This window comes from Molothrus aeneus, chromosome 9 (genome assembly GCF_037042795.1).
Source record: "Molothrus aeneus isolate 106 chromosome 9, BPBGC_Maene_1.0, whole genome shotgun sequence".
Classification (NCBI taxonomy): domain Eukaryota; kingdom Metazoa; phylum Chordata; class Aves; order Passeriformes; family Icteridae; genus Molothrus; species Molothrus aeneus.
In genome coordinates this window covers 2,611,465-2,625,933 of record NC_089654.1, presented here as the reverse complement: position 1 = coordinate 2,625,933, position 14,469 = coordinate 2,611,465, and the positions used below count along the sequence as shown (strand labels likewise).

General features: G+C 41.8%; 1 protein-coding gene across 14 annotated transcripts in view; it reads right to left on the bottom strand.

Annotated features, from left to right (window-relative positions):
- The window catches only part of DOCK7 (dedicator of cytokinesis 7), a 97,024-nt gene that overhangs the window by 58,581 nt on the left and 23,974 nt on the right, over positions 1–14,469 (bottom strand). For all 14 annotated transcript variants that reach the window (XM_066555355.1, XM_066555341.1, XM_066555343.1 and 11 more), the window contains exons 5-14: positions 12,156–12,285; positions 11,838–12,050; positions 11,396–11,481; positions 9,449–9,515; positions 7,485–7,634; positions 6,684–6,764; positions 5,483–5,648; positions 4,697–4,839; positions 3,041–3,134; positions 1,138–1,300 (exon numbers count right to left, since the gene is read on the bottom strand). In XM_066555355.1, coding sequence (XP_066411452.1) covers positions 1,138–1,300; positions 3,041–3,134; positions 4,697–4,839; positions 5,483–5,648; positions 6,684–6,764; positions 7,485–7,634; positions 9,449–9,515; positions 11,396–11,481; positions 11,838–12,050; positions 12,156–12,285 — 1,293 coding nt within the window. The remainder of the gene's footprint in view (positions 1–1,137; positions 1,301–3,040; positions 3,135–4,696; positions 4,840–5,482; positions 5,649–6,683; positions 6,765–7,484; positions 7,635–9,448; positions 9,516–11,395; positions 11,482–11,837; positions 12,051–12,155; positions 12,286–14,469) is intronic.

Sequence of the window (14,469 nt, the reverse complement as noted above, 5' to 3'; positions counted from 1 at the left end):
GTTCCCCTGAGTCATATTGACTTGTTTATCTTCCCCAAACCTTGTACAGCGTGGGTTTTTTATCTCAGCACAGGAAATGGTTTTGGTTGTCACTTGTCAGATTGAAAACCCATGAACAGAATGTGTTAATTACAGAAATTCTGCAATAAAAATCCTTTTCCTTCACATGGGTTTGGAGCAGAGATGAGATCGTGCAGTGTTGCTTATTTGTACTGGTTTACTGTAATGTTAAATTACCTGCCCAATAAATAAAAAGACAAATAAATGGCTGAGACTTTTCAAAATATTCCTCCCTTTTTCAAAGGGAGGAATTTCTACACTTGACAGTGTCAGGCCCTGGAAAATGAAATGGATTTCAAAACTCTGACCTGTATGTGGTGTTTAGGACGTAGACATCCCTGGCAGGGAACTCCAGGATATGGAACTTGGCTAAACCCTTCTTGTAAGCTTTGATTTGTAAAAACCTGGTTTGTATCTAAATTTAAATAAAGGATTTGCTAAGTTGGTGAAATCACTCAGCTGATGAAGACAATTCCACCCAGCCATGTAATGTCTTCAAAGATATTGTGAAAAAGCTTTAAATTAATAATGGTACATAATGAAAAGAAATCTGGTTCCAGCTTGGATTGTGTTATAGAAAGATTATTGTTTCCCAAATTATTTAGAGAAATTTCCTATTTTTCAGGGCTTCAGAGGATTTTCTGTCAAGTATTGTAAACAAAGAAATTGCTTAGAAACCAACATGGAATTATGAACAAAGGGATAATGCATTTTCTCTATTTCTATCCCTAACTTTAAAAAAAAAAAAAAGTCACTGAAAGTGACATAAATTAATAAAGCCAGTAGGAGAATGGTGACTTTAACAAAGAAAAAAAAACCCTACATAAAACTGAAAAGAATTTAAGCAAATGGAGAAACCTCTCCTGTGTTCTTATTCACAGCCAAGTTTGATGCAAACCTGTTTGTCCCTCCCCAGCTGAGCCTTTTTCCCTGTGTCAGCCTGAACCCTTCCCATGCCTCTGGCACAGCACCTCTGCCCATCCACCAAATTTTGCAACAAGCCTGCTGATAAGGGAGGAATTTCTACACTTGCCAGTGTCAGGCCCTAGAAAGTGAAATGGATTTCAAAACTCTGACCTGTATGTGGTGTTTGGGACGTAGACATCCCTGGCAGGGAACTCCAGGATTTCTCGTGTAGGTCTGACTCTGCTGTCTGGGTAAAGCTTGACCTGCAGCAGCTCTGGGGTTAGGCAGTAGTGGGGGTTCTCTGGAGCTGGAGATATGTCTATCTTCAATTGAGCTGCAAGAAGAAAGGGATTTTATTCATTAATACATAGAAATTAATTCTTAAAAGCATAATTGTGCTTTGTTTCTTCAGGTTAATATCCTATATATTCATTCATTGATATCCTATATATGAATTTAATGAATCAACAAATGATAAATTACAGCTGAAGTGGATTTGTTAACAAGCATCAGTGGATCCAGCTGATACCTAAGGCAACTGGGGACCAGATAGTAAGAACCAACAGAAAATAGGCACTTTAACAAGGCATAGATGCTTTTTTCATAAGAAATCTGGGGAAATGCAGTCCTGATAATGCTCCTTGGAGGCCCAGCTATTGTTACAAACAAAACTCCATCAGAGGAAAGGTTGAAAAACCCTGAGATTGGTCAGGCTACAAACCAGAGGTGAATTGGGTGAACTGATCACAACATTCAAGTTCTTGGAAGGTTGTGGTCACTGCCCCAGGCCATGGCACACCAGAGTCACATTAATTTGCAGCATGATAATTTTGCAAAGTTTTCTTAAAACCTAACCTGGCTGCAAGGCAAACTGAGAGCTGGGGAGATGGTCCAAGGAAGAGGCAGGATTGCTGTCCCTGGAGAGCTTTAAGAGCAGGTTAAGTAAATATTGTCAGGGATAGCACAGGTCAGGGACCAGCTTCACTGAGGTGTGCCAGGGTTCCTATTCCCCTTCCTCAAACAGAGGTGGAGCCTGTTCCTATTAACCAGGAGAGGGATCTCCTTTGGGATAGAGAGTGGGAAACAGAGGTTCCTGGGTTTGGGGTTTTGGGGTTTGCATCCTCCCCTCACACACTCCACCCTGAGTGTGCCAGTGACAAACCTGCCCCATCACACCTTCCATGCTCCTGCTGCCCAGGGATTGCTCTCAAGGATTTCCTTGGGGTGCCTGGGGGAGGAACCAACCAAACACCTGAACTTTTGGGCCCAGAAAGGCTGGCTGTGTGGGAATTGGAAAACCAGAAACTTCCACAGACACTGAAGGGTTTGATTTACACAGAATCACAGAATTATTGGGTTGGAAGAGACCTCCAAGATCATGGAGTCCAACCCAGCCCCAGCACCTCAACTAAGCCCTGGCACCCAGTGCCACATCCAGGCTTTGTTAAACACACCCAGGGATGGGGACTCCAGCACCTCCCCGGGCAGCCATTCCAGAACTTTATCACCTTTCTGTGAAAAACTTTTTCCTAATATCCAAATTATATTTCCCTTGGTGCAGCTTGAGACTGTGTCCTTGCAGCCTTGGAAGAAGCTTGGATTGATGTGAAGCTACAATACACAGACATTAAATGGAAAATCCATGGACTTATGGCTCTACAGTTGTAAGAAAGAATATGCCTTAAGTAAGAAACTGCATTGCTAAGATGGTGAAGGGTTTATAATGCAGGGGTGTGGTTGTACAGAGTAAGCAGAGTTTAGAAGTTATAACAGAAACATTTGTGTGTACAGATAGTAGCCATTGGGTAAAAGTAGAGGTAAGTACTTCAGTGCAGTAGAAGTAAGCAAAGGTGATAGGTTAGAAAAGCAAAATACACCCTGTGGCAACTGTCCATTGGGTTAGAAAGTTATTTATTGCCTTGCAACAAAGAACTTGTGACTACAATGGCCAACAGCTTGCTCCTTTAAAATCTCACAGCCTGTGAGCCTGATGTTTATCTGGGCAATGAATGGTTCTTAGCCCCACGGTGGCCCCATTCCCTCATTAGAAGCAGAGCCAGTGGCAGCTGCATACCTGTGATGGGTCTGAGCCTGCGCAGCACCGACGAGGGGCGTCTCATGTCAGCCAGGAACTTGTACAGGTCCTCGTCGCTCAGGCGATCCCCCTCCTGCTCAGGGGCAACATTTGGTTACCCAAACACCCTCCAGGGCTGCCAGAGTGAACAAAGCCTCCCACCCCACAGGCTCTTCCCTCTGACACCCAACTGTCCCCTCCCAGAACAAGGTGTTACCATTAATGTGTTAAATTACACTTCATTTCTCCCTCCTTTCCCCGTCCTTCATCCCTTATTCATCACCCTGACAGCTGCAGGAACTTTTAATTGAAAGCCTTTTCTCTCCCCATTAATATTATCTTTTTCCAAACTGGAAATGGCTGCTAAGAGATTTCCCAAAAATACCCATTTTTTAGCAAGTGTAATAGTTTGAAAAAGTATCTGTCACTCAGGAGGTGATGCTCATTCCTTCTCCTCTGCCCTTCCTTTGGGATGAGCCCAGAACAGCCTTGTTTTTCTAAACCTAATCTAAATAAAAGGAAAAGCAGGAAGTACAAGGAGTCTGTTGTCAGTCTTCCTCATGCCCATTCTAATAGCTCAGAGTTTTGCTATTTTTGGAAATATTACAGAAAATGGGACTCTGCCACCCAAAAACAGAAGATACCTGATTTTAAAGGTAAGAAATCACAATATAAAAAAGAAAAAAAAGAAGCAAATGGAATGAGGAAAACACTGGGTAGTGTTCAATAATTATACTGAACAGGAGAAAAGGAAGACAATAAAGAATCTGAAATTTAAAATCTTAAATTAATGTTTGGCAGTTTTAAAGGACAAATTAAATAAAATGAGCCGCTTCAAAGTAAAAATAACCTCAACAAAGTAAATAAATACAATGTTTTGTAAATCATTACTAACTTTGTGACCAGTTTTTCCTTGACTAGATGTGACATTAGGCAAATTTTGGAAAATTTTCAGCTCATTACTTTTTGCTAAGCTTAACTAAAAAATTTATTCCCTTTATTCATGTTTTCCACTGCTCAGGAAAATCCCAAGCTCTGGCTAAGAGGAGCTGCCACTCAGCAAAGCAGCACAAGCAGAATACTTTTATTTTCCTCAGGGATCCCTGGATGTGTCCAGGGAACTGATGTCAACCTTAAATCACTCTGAGGAACTGGAGTCACTATTACCAGAAATAATGTATTATATAATACTATGTAATGTATAACTTAGGAATTGGAGTCACTACTACCAGAATTAATATATATAATATCATATTATGGAATATATAACTTAGAGGAGGTTTAGATTAGACATTAGGAAGGAATTGTTCCCTGGCAGGGTGGGCAGGCCCTGGCACAGGGTGCCCAGAGCAGCTGGGGCTGCCCCTGGATCCCTGGCAGTGCCCAAGGCCAGGCTGGAGCCCCCTGGGACAGTGAAGGTGTCCCTGCCATGGCAGGGGTGGCACTGGATGGGCTTTAATCTCCCTTCCAACCCAAACCAGTCTATTATTCCACGATAATTGATAAATAACATAACAAACTCAATGCTGCTCAAAGCCTCCCTGCGACTGGGGAGCAGAAATCGAATTAATCGCAAATTAATCACCCAGTGACCTCACACCATCCAATCCCCCTGTCCCAGAAATGACTCCTAGGTGGGACATTGCCCTGCCAGACCTGTTTGAAGAAGTTGGTCACTGTCAGGGTGGCTGGCCTGAAGCTGCTCAGGTTGCAAGCCTCGTCCCCACTCGTGGTCCTCTCCAGGGAGCGCCTCCCGACGATGCTGGAGTTCCGCCGCTCCGACCACGACCCTTTACGTTCTGCCAAACACAGCAGTCAGAGGGAATTAAAAATAAAGCAGGGAAAACTACAGTCCAAGAGCCTACTTTGGTTCCAAGCAGGATTCCTGGGGAAGGAAGAACTCCTTCCTTCAGAGCAGGAGAGGGAATGATGCCATGAGGTGACAGAAGAGGCAATCCCGCTCCAGAGGCATCAGGAGGCTGTGGAGCACAGCTGACTCCTGCTCCCCTCCCAGCCACCTCACCCCAGTGCCTTCCTGCTGTTATAAAAGTCTTTATCATGCTGAGATTTATGTATTTCCCTTGCTCTGAAAGATGATGAAGTTGGCAGTTTTGGGGATGCTGAAGAGCAGTTTCGGATGAGCTATGTGGCTCGCAAAGATTAATCCACTCCTTTGGAAAATGTTCATCAGCCTGTAATGCTCCCTCAGTCTCACAAGCCTGGTTTTAAATAATATAACAGATGGTTTGCTAGTAAAATCCTTGAAAGATAAATCCATTTGTTATCATGGACTTTTCTGGTTTAGTTCAACCATGACCCCAGACCATCAGAGTAGGGAGAGGAAAGCAATAAAAGGAGCAACAGCAGCTACAGGATATGAATCAAAACCTCTGGATTTGCCCACATTGGTTCCCTCCTGCACATTCCCTCCAAGTCCTGTACCTCCTGTGCCAACTTCAACTTCTGTGGAATCTCTTTCCAAGCTGCCAGCACTGCTCACAATGTTCATGAGGTGAATGGCTGTCCAGGCAAAAGGCATCCGGTACTTCCCCAGTCTTTGGCAAAACTGCTCTGCCTGGCCCTTCAGTTTTTCCAACTTTTCCTTGTTCTGTGAAGAAAATAGTCAATCCAAGAGGTTAAAAAGAGAGGAACGAGGTCAGAGGTTCACTCAGCAAAATCAGTGAGGAATGATGGTGTCTTTTCTAACTCCCAATGATTTGTGTGTCTGTAGCACCTTCCAGAGGAGGAGCATCAAGTGCTGGGAAAATTCAACTTCTGCTTCCCAAAAGAGGCCACCAGAGGACAGTCAGAACAGTCTTTATGTTCCTAACCCTCCTGAACAGCCTGGCAAATCCCAGTGATCCTTCAAGAACATCTGAATTTTCCCCTGTGAAGTCTGAAAGGGCCTTTCCTAATGTGATTTTATGCAGGAGATGCTCAGATCATCTGGAGCTGTGTGGGAAACTCAAAACACTCCTCAAATAAATACTATCATACTCATACTCATTTTGCCAAGGAAAAAAAGGAATAAAAGAGGATCTTTCCATAGCTCTGCATGTTAAAGAGCAATTTTTAGAGCTTTAGGGAGGAAATAATTTATTAAGAGGTTGATTAAAATGAACAATGCATCCAAACTGAGCAATGGAGAGGGTGGGATCACAAGAAGGGCTGGAGCCTCTGCTCTGCCCTTCACCCAGCCCTCATTATCACCCTTGGATCTCCACCTGGCCCAACCCAACTGCACACCAGATTAGGAACCATTTTGGAGGTGCTTTTAGAACCAGGCAGAAGTGATGGGGTTAAAGCTGCAAAAGCAGTGGAAAAGTTGAATTTTTTACTGCAGATTCCCATCCAATGCTGCCTTCCCTTGACCCAGCTGATCCTTTGGGACAGGGAATCACAGATGACTGAGTTTGATGGGAACCACAAATCTCCCCTGACAGCCACAAAATCTGCTGACCTTTAACTACTCCACCCCAATAAGGCATCAAGACTCAAAGGTCTTTGGCTCTTTTTTGGCCTTTAGAATGGGATTAAATTCCTAATTAAAAATGGATCCTTTTAAAGACAGGAGCAGTATCAAGAGTCCAAGGTCAAAGAAAATACATTTAATTTTTTATCCAAACACCAAAAAAATTCTTACCTTTGCTGCATCAGATTCTTTAAAAATCATATAAGGCTCTGCACACTCCCCAATATCTCCCTGCTGTAACACTTTTTCCAGCTGAGAAAGGAAAATGAACCATTATAAGGACATGGATCCAGCAAGGATTAATAAACTCAACAAGCAAAAGGAAGAAAAAATTCTTCCACAGGAGCTGGAGCCTGGTGAGTCCTTGTGTAAGAAGCATTTCCTGCAGAACCTTCAGACTGCCTGAAAATCTGTCTTGAGCTCCCCTTTTGACCACAGGATGATTTTTACCCAGGTCCAGCCAAAAATCTTGACTCAAACACCCACCTGAACGAGCAACATTTGTGCACTCATTGAACCAAAGGAGAGAACAGAGAATAACTTTTATTTTTGTGTACTTTATCCCAGGAGGGACCAATGTTGCATTTTATTTCAGTTATGGATCTCACTCTCTTGGCAATTTCTGCCCTTAAATACATCTGAAGATGTGGCTGAGGGGCGTGGATCCTTTTTGAAATGAGATTCAGATCAATAGATATTTTTAAATCACTGACTTATCTGTCATTTTAAGGAGTCAGCACATTGTTTGATATGAAAACCAAGGTCAAGCCCCAGAAAACTGATTTGTACCATCAAGCAAACCTTTGTGCTCTCTCCAGCTTCAGTGCACTGAACTGGTTGTTACAAAGGAACTGAAGTGAGAATATCTGAAATAAAGCAGCACTGTTTACACTTCTGAGAACAGAACTTCTATTTTACTTGAAATAAAAACCAGAAGGCCACAATAATTTCAATTTCCCTGGCATTTCTTACCTTTATTACTAGAAAGACATCTTGGGATGGGTAGGTGATAGAAAAGATGGCAGATCTGGCCAGGGTGGAAATAGCAGCAGGGGGCACATGAGGCCGAAGCATTCCCTTCATTTGCTCAGAGTTTAAATCAAAGTAGAAATTCTCTGAAATCTAAGGCAGAAATTGAGTAATTTCAAGCATTAGTTATATATTATTTTTTGTAAAATCTTCATGAAAAATTTTAAATTCTTTCTAAATACATGTTAAAAACCCCTCGTGTCAAACCATGTATGAAAAATAGGAAAAAAAATTGAGTAATTTCAAGCATTAGTTATATCTTTTTTTTTTGTAAAATCTTCATGAACAATTTTAAATTGTTTTAAAATACATGTTAAAAACACCTCATGTAAACCATGTATGAAAATTTTTTTAAAAATGGGTCGTTTCAAGCATTAGTTATATCTTTAATTTTTTGGAAATTCTTCATGAACAATTTTAAATTGTTTTAAAATACATGTTAAAACCCCCTCGTGTCAAACCATGTATGAATAGAAAAAAAAAAGCCTTTCTGATCAAAAAACCAAGGCAGGACAGTGAGAAAGAAAATGGAGGAAACACCAGAAATAAAATTTCCTCCAGCTCCTCTAGGGTGTGCAGCTCCACACAGGATTAGGAATTAGCATTGTTAGCCATCAAAATATCAAAATAGAAAGAAACAAAGAAAAAATAACACCCCTTGAAGGACAGACACTGAGCCTTCTACCCTGAAACAGCAAATCCTTGACTGCAAAGCTTCAGAGCCAAAAAAGATGTGAGCAGGTTATCAACACCAGAGGTCAGTAAAGAACTTAATACGTTAGAGCCAAAAAAAAGGAGTAATGAGATGATAAAATTGGCTTATGAAATGTGATTTAAATATTAAACAAAGTTCACATAATATTCCACATACTCTCATCTACATAACTTAAATCTCAATGCATGAAATTCAAATCTTAAAGAGATAAATGTCAAAATGCATATTTTTAACATTTTTCTCTCCACTACTGCTAATATCTTGAACAAGGAAAACTAAGAGACTCTTTAAATATTAAATACAGAACATAAATAGGTGAATAAATGTATTTTCCATTTCCTATAACTTAGATCTTGAAAAGACTCCTCAGTTTTGTTTTGATTTTAGCAACTTTAGCATGCATGACTTTCTGTGCTTTATTGAAGTGTTGCTTGGACCCATGCCATGCTGAATCACCAAAAAGAGATTAAGAAAGTCATAAAAACCTCACCTAAATGAAAGGTTTCAGTTACCTAAGTTCTCTCTGGGGAAGAGACTTTTGATAGCCAAAACTGGACTACATATATATATATATATGTGTGTGTGTGTGTATTTTTACATATATATATATATATATATATATATATATATATATATATATATATATATATATATATATATATATATATATATGTATATATGTATATATATGTATATATATGTATATATATGTATATATATATGTATATATATATATATATGTATATATATATGTATATATGTATATGTATATATGTATATGTATATATATATGTATATATGTATATGTATTATATATAAAATATATAATATATATAATATGTATGTGTATATATTATATATATATGTATGTATATATATTAAATATTTATACATATAATATGTATATAAAAATATAAATATAAATATAAATATATTCTGATTTCAGGCACTCACATATTAGATAATATTTTAGGAAAGTATTAAATCATATATTAGATAATATTTTTAGGAAATTTTTATACCTCAGCTGCTTTACCAAGAAGAACACACAAGGTGGTTCATGAAATGCCTTCATCATTCTTCCAACCTCTATGTCACTGTCCTCTTAAAGCTTTGCCACCACAATTAATTCCTCCATTTTTTGTGTTTAAATTTCAGTGGAAATGTCACACTCAAGTCATTAAAAACCTACCTTCTTCTTTTCTTTAACATCATACAAAGCCAAACTTGCAAAAATGGGCTCAATTTCAATTTCAAACCTTGAAAGAAGGAAACACAGAATCAGTTTGACCTGCATTTTGTCAGAAGGAATGACCAGCCCTATCCCCAAATCCTCCCTGGGTGATGGGGACTGACCCCAGGGCAGCTCCTGCTCCAAAGGGATTTTTTTCCCAATTTCCATCCCACTCCTGCCCTGCTCCCTCCCACCAGGGCCATCTCAGGGCTCCCTGGACCTTCCAAAAGCCATTTTAACTCACTGAAAGCCAAGCAAAGCAGCCCAAAAGGCTCCTCAAATGGGCAGGAATTGTTAATTGGGGTAACTGGAGCACTCAGCTCCCCTGATGCCCTGGAGAAGCCAATTTCCTGTGTTTTCCCAGATAAATGGCCAACTGCTCCTCTCACATCCAGGGCTGCTGCCTCTGGATATCAGGGACACTTACTTTGGCAATTTTAACAGTTGACTGCTGTCAAAAAGTCACAAAAACCCCCTCAGAAAGGTGCCAGCTCTTCAAAGTGACTGTTATGCAAATTCCAACCCTCCCAACAGGAACACTGACCCACCAAACAGAGCTGAACTTATTGTCAGAACACCTGGGGAGTCACAGGAATTTAAAAACATTCAAAACCTGCCCCTGCACCACAGTGAGCAGGGGCTGAAATGCCATTTTTGTCTGCACAGCCTCCCCACAAAATCCACGTCCCCTCCACACCCAGGCCTTGCAGGGAGCTCTCAGCTTCAGCCTGGAACTCCTCCTTCCAGCAGGGACACCACCAGCAAACAGGTGTTTTCTCCAGTTTTGCAACAAAGCTGAGATTAACCTGGAAATAACCCTGCTCAGATCATCTGAGCTTTCCCCCTGGGGAAAATGTCCTTGTTTTGTGCCACTGAGATGGCACAATCTTGGATTACATCCCAAGCACAGGCTCAGAACTCCCGGGTACACAAGCAAACATGGAGCTGGGCAGATTTGCCGTAAATTTGCAGTCAGCAAGAGATGCTTAAAGAGCAGAAAACATTAATTTCCAGCATCTAACTTATTTATGCTAAAGACACCCTCCTTTGGAGGGAAAGCTGCACTGCTACTGCATATTATGTTGTTCCAGTTCATAAAAGGCTGCAAAATCAGTTCATCTCTATGGCTATATTAGGTCCTGGAGTACTCTACGAGCAGGAGAAATGTCCCACACATATATCTCAGTTATGAGCAGCAACTGGAGCTCTCTAATAAGAAGGGTTGACCTAACTGAGGACACAGAAGATGAATACAGCAGTGTGGAAAATCAGTTTTGTACTTTATTTCTCCAAGGGAATAACAGTAAAATTTTACCTTGTGTTATTAGAGAAGAGTTATAGGCAATGAACCAGCTGCAGGTAACCCTATATTCAGGAGCTCCACTTCATTAAACTTGTTTAACAGGTTTCTATTCCTCCAGTTAATGCTTACTAAGTATATAAAGTCTTCACTCTTAAAGGGACACAGTCAAGGTTGTTGAGCCTAAACTTTGGCAAATCTTTGGCTGTCTTAATGTTTTTAGGGCTCGAGCATTTTTAATCGTTAAATTTAATCTGACATTTCCTGCTTAGGGAGGGGAACACCAGTGAGTGGCCAACTTCAGAGCCCTGGGGGAGCGTGGTGAAGCCTCATGTCATGTGCCAGTGACATGGAACAGGTAGAGCTGGAAAGCAGCAGGGAGAGAAGCCAAGGGAGGAGGATATTTCCTGTCTCATCAACCTGCAGGAAGTCTCGAAGGTACAACTGTGTAACTCAAGCTTTACAAAATGAACCTGGAAGCCCAGGACCAAACAATGCAATCACCCTTCCAGGGCAATAAACAAGGCAGTGGAGTTATTCCAGATGCACGTGGATACAGCAGCAGATTTAAATTCTGAATTTGTGCCTGTTGGAGTGGTACTTACTTCAGGGACAAACACTTCACCAGGAGTCTTTGGCCAAAGTGTTCTTTGGGTACTTCAGGGACACTGAGTCTCTCTATGGGCTCCTCCTGGAATTAAGAGACACAACCCCTGTACAAACCACCAGCAGAACCAGGAGGCAAACACATCTATCACTTTTTTTCTTTTAAGACACAGCACCAATTTAATCCGAGGCTTCCCAGGACGGTGCATTCATCAGCAGCTATAAATATGCTAAATTAAATCCCTTTAATGTTTCTACATTACTGGGGATTGCATAACCAGAAGGGAAACCCAATCTTCAGAAAGTAATATCTATGGGCAAGACAACACTCTGAAAAACACAAAATAGCTGCAGCTCTCATGCATGTTAAACACATGTTAAACATAGGTGATCTTAAATCCTTTCAATCCCTGGCAAAAATACCTCATCACTCAAAAATACCTCATCAGGTGCTGGGTGTAGTGCAAAAAGCTCCTTATGCCTGCTGGACTTCCTCTGGTCCTCGTTGTGGTGGTCAATCTCCTCGTTGGGGGTTCTGTCCAGCAGGTTGGGGAGGAGGGCATCGGGCTGGGAGTTCTTCAGGTCGAAGATGCTGCAGGCCCAGCTGCCCCGGGGCGTGTCGTCGATCGACATTGAGCGGCGCTTGAGGTCATCCTGAGAGCCAACAAATTAAAGCAACTTCTAATGGGAAAAGGACTGCACTTTTAAAGGAGGACCATAAATTAGGTTTTATGGAGCAGGGTTTTAAAGGCACATTACTTGTTCATCCTGGTAGCTGTTGCCATCAGGAGCTTCGTCAGACTCGAAGACCTGTCTGGGGAGCCCTTTTTGCCTCTCCTTCTGTTTGTCCAAGGTGTTGGGGTTGAACCCAGTTCCCAGCTTGTGGTATCTGCAAACAGAGGATTTCAACCACGTTCTCAGCAGCCCTTTTGACCCTGACCCGGGAACAAACCCAGCACTGTCAGCGTGGGTGCTCCCGAGGCAGGAGCTGCTCTCTGCAAACACAATTTCCAGTCAGCTCCACTGGAGCTGGGGCATCATCCAACAGCCACTATTCCAGCACTACAATGTGACTCTGTTCATCTATAAAGCCACTCTGGGTGATGTCAAAAGGAGGATTATCAAGGGCCAATTAAAGCTGCTGTAAAATGTGCCATTGTGATGCCAAGCTAAAAACAGGCCGGGAACACGAGGGCTGAAGGCCAGTGGTTCTGCTGGAGCAGGAACTGGCTTGGAGCAGATAAAATGATTAACTGGAAAACCAAAACAGCAACTCAGGAAAATCCCGAGCACCTCTGGAGAACAATTTTCCAACCCTGACTAAAACAAGTGTCTTCACACAGCATCTCTGTAAGGAAAGTGGGTCCCTCAGAGCCTTCCAGAGTGTGAGAGCTCCTACAAGTGAACAGGCTGCCTGCTGTGCTGACAGGAGCAGATCTCTTTGACTAACAAATTTTTGGGTGCCAAATGGCACCAGGTCTGTATTTACACACACACACATGGGTAGAGGCACGGCCTCCCTGCAATACTCACTCCAAGTCAGTTCCTGGGATCACAGCAAGAATGAATTGTTCTTACCATGCCCTGGCACTAAAGTTACCACAGAGGGATGCTCCAGACATTGGAAAACCATGGAAATGCTAGCAGCAAATAAAGGAAGGGAAGAGAAAAAAGGAGGGATGCATTTTCCTTGCTAGGCTGTAATTCTTGAGAGCTGAACAATAGGATCTGTATAATCCTCACCTGGATGTCTGCATTTCCATCACAGCTCCACCAACAACTGCAAATTATCTCTAATCCACACCTGACTTCCTCAGTCTAGCACACAGAAATTATGCCATAAGCTTGAAATCAGAATATGCTAGTGGGTTTTTTTCAATATCATTTTCCAATATCATTAAAGGAATTACTGAATGGGTGGATTTGCCTCAAAAACATTTTGGTTACAAAAAACTGGAGGCAGAGATGGACATAAAGATTATTTCCCCTGGGGTGGGGAAGAAAAGGATGGAATGTCACAAATCAATTCAGCAGTTCTTCCAAGAGCTGGGGTTTGTGCCCCTGGAGCTAGCCAGAGGACTTGGAACCATCCAATGGGATGGATTAAGAGGAAATTGTTGGTATCCTTACTTGAAAAACAATTCAGTCCTTCTCAGCTAAGCCTTTGGGTTCTTCCCCTGCTCCAGCAGCAACTCTTCCATTTCTACCCAGTGCACTGCCATGATTTTATCCAAGCAGAACGTGCTTTGACTCTCAGAAGACAAAACCCCACCAAATAAAGCTCATCAGAGCAGGAATCACAGCCAGGAGTTCCAGGTACCCATGGAAGTCACTGAGAAGCCAGGAGTGGGTGGCTGGGTGGGTCACACTGTCCAGGTCTATCCAAGACTCTGCTGCCAAGGCTGGGAGTTAATAAAGCATCTCCCTCCCTCTTGGATTCCTTTCTGGGTGGGTTGTTTTTTGTTTTTTTTTTTGGTATGAGATTACAAAACACTTTTTTATTAGGTCGCGTTAGCAGCACCAATCACATCCTGAGCATCCCCTGAAGTGGCTCTCAGGACAACATTAAAGCAGTGAATTGTAGCAACTGCCACAAGGGCAGAGCTGGAGCTGCAGCCAAGTCATTTGTAGGTGATGCACATCACATGGATCACTCACTCCCTGACAGCAGCTCTTGAAGTCATCAGACTTCCAATCATCCAGAGAGTCCCTGCTCCAAGTGAGCCTCTCAGAACCCTTCCTGCTAATTTGCATGGAATAATCAATGCATGCCCATCCTCTGAAGTGTTAACTCATTAGGTAAATGTTGTGATGGTTTAAATATTAACAATTATTTGTCTGAATAATGTACTTTCACCAAGTCTCTCTGGGAACCAATGGAAGCTGCAGAGGGCACCCTGTCTATCAGATGGTGGTGACTCTTTCATAAATCACTGCAAAATTAATGCAACTTGTCTCTAAAAAGAACTAAAACCAGATGGAACAAAGGAAGAAACAAATGCTGAAAATAATTTTACTTGTCCACACTCTCCAATTGCTCTACCATGGCAAAGGAGCAAGTGTGGACTGAAAT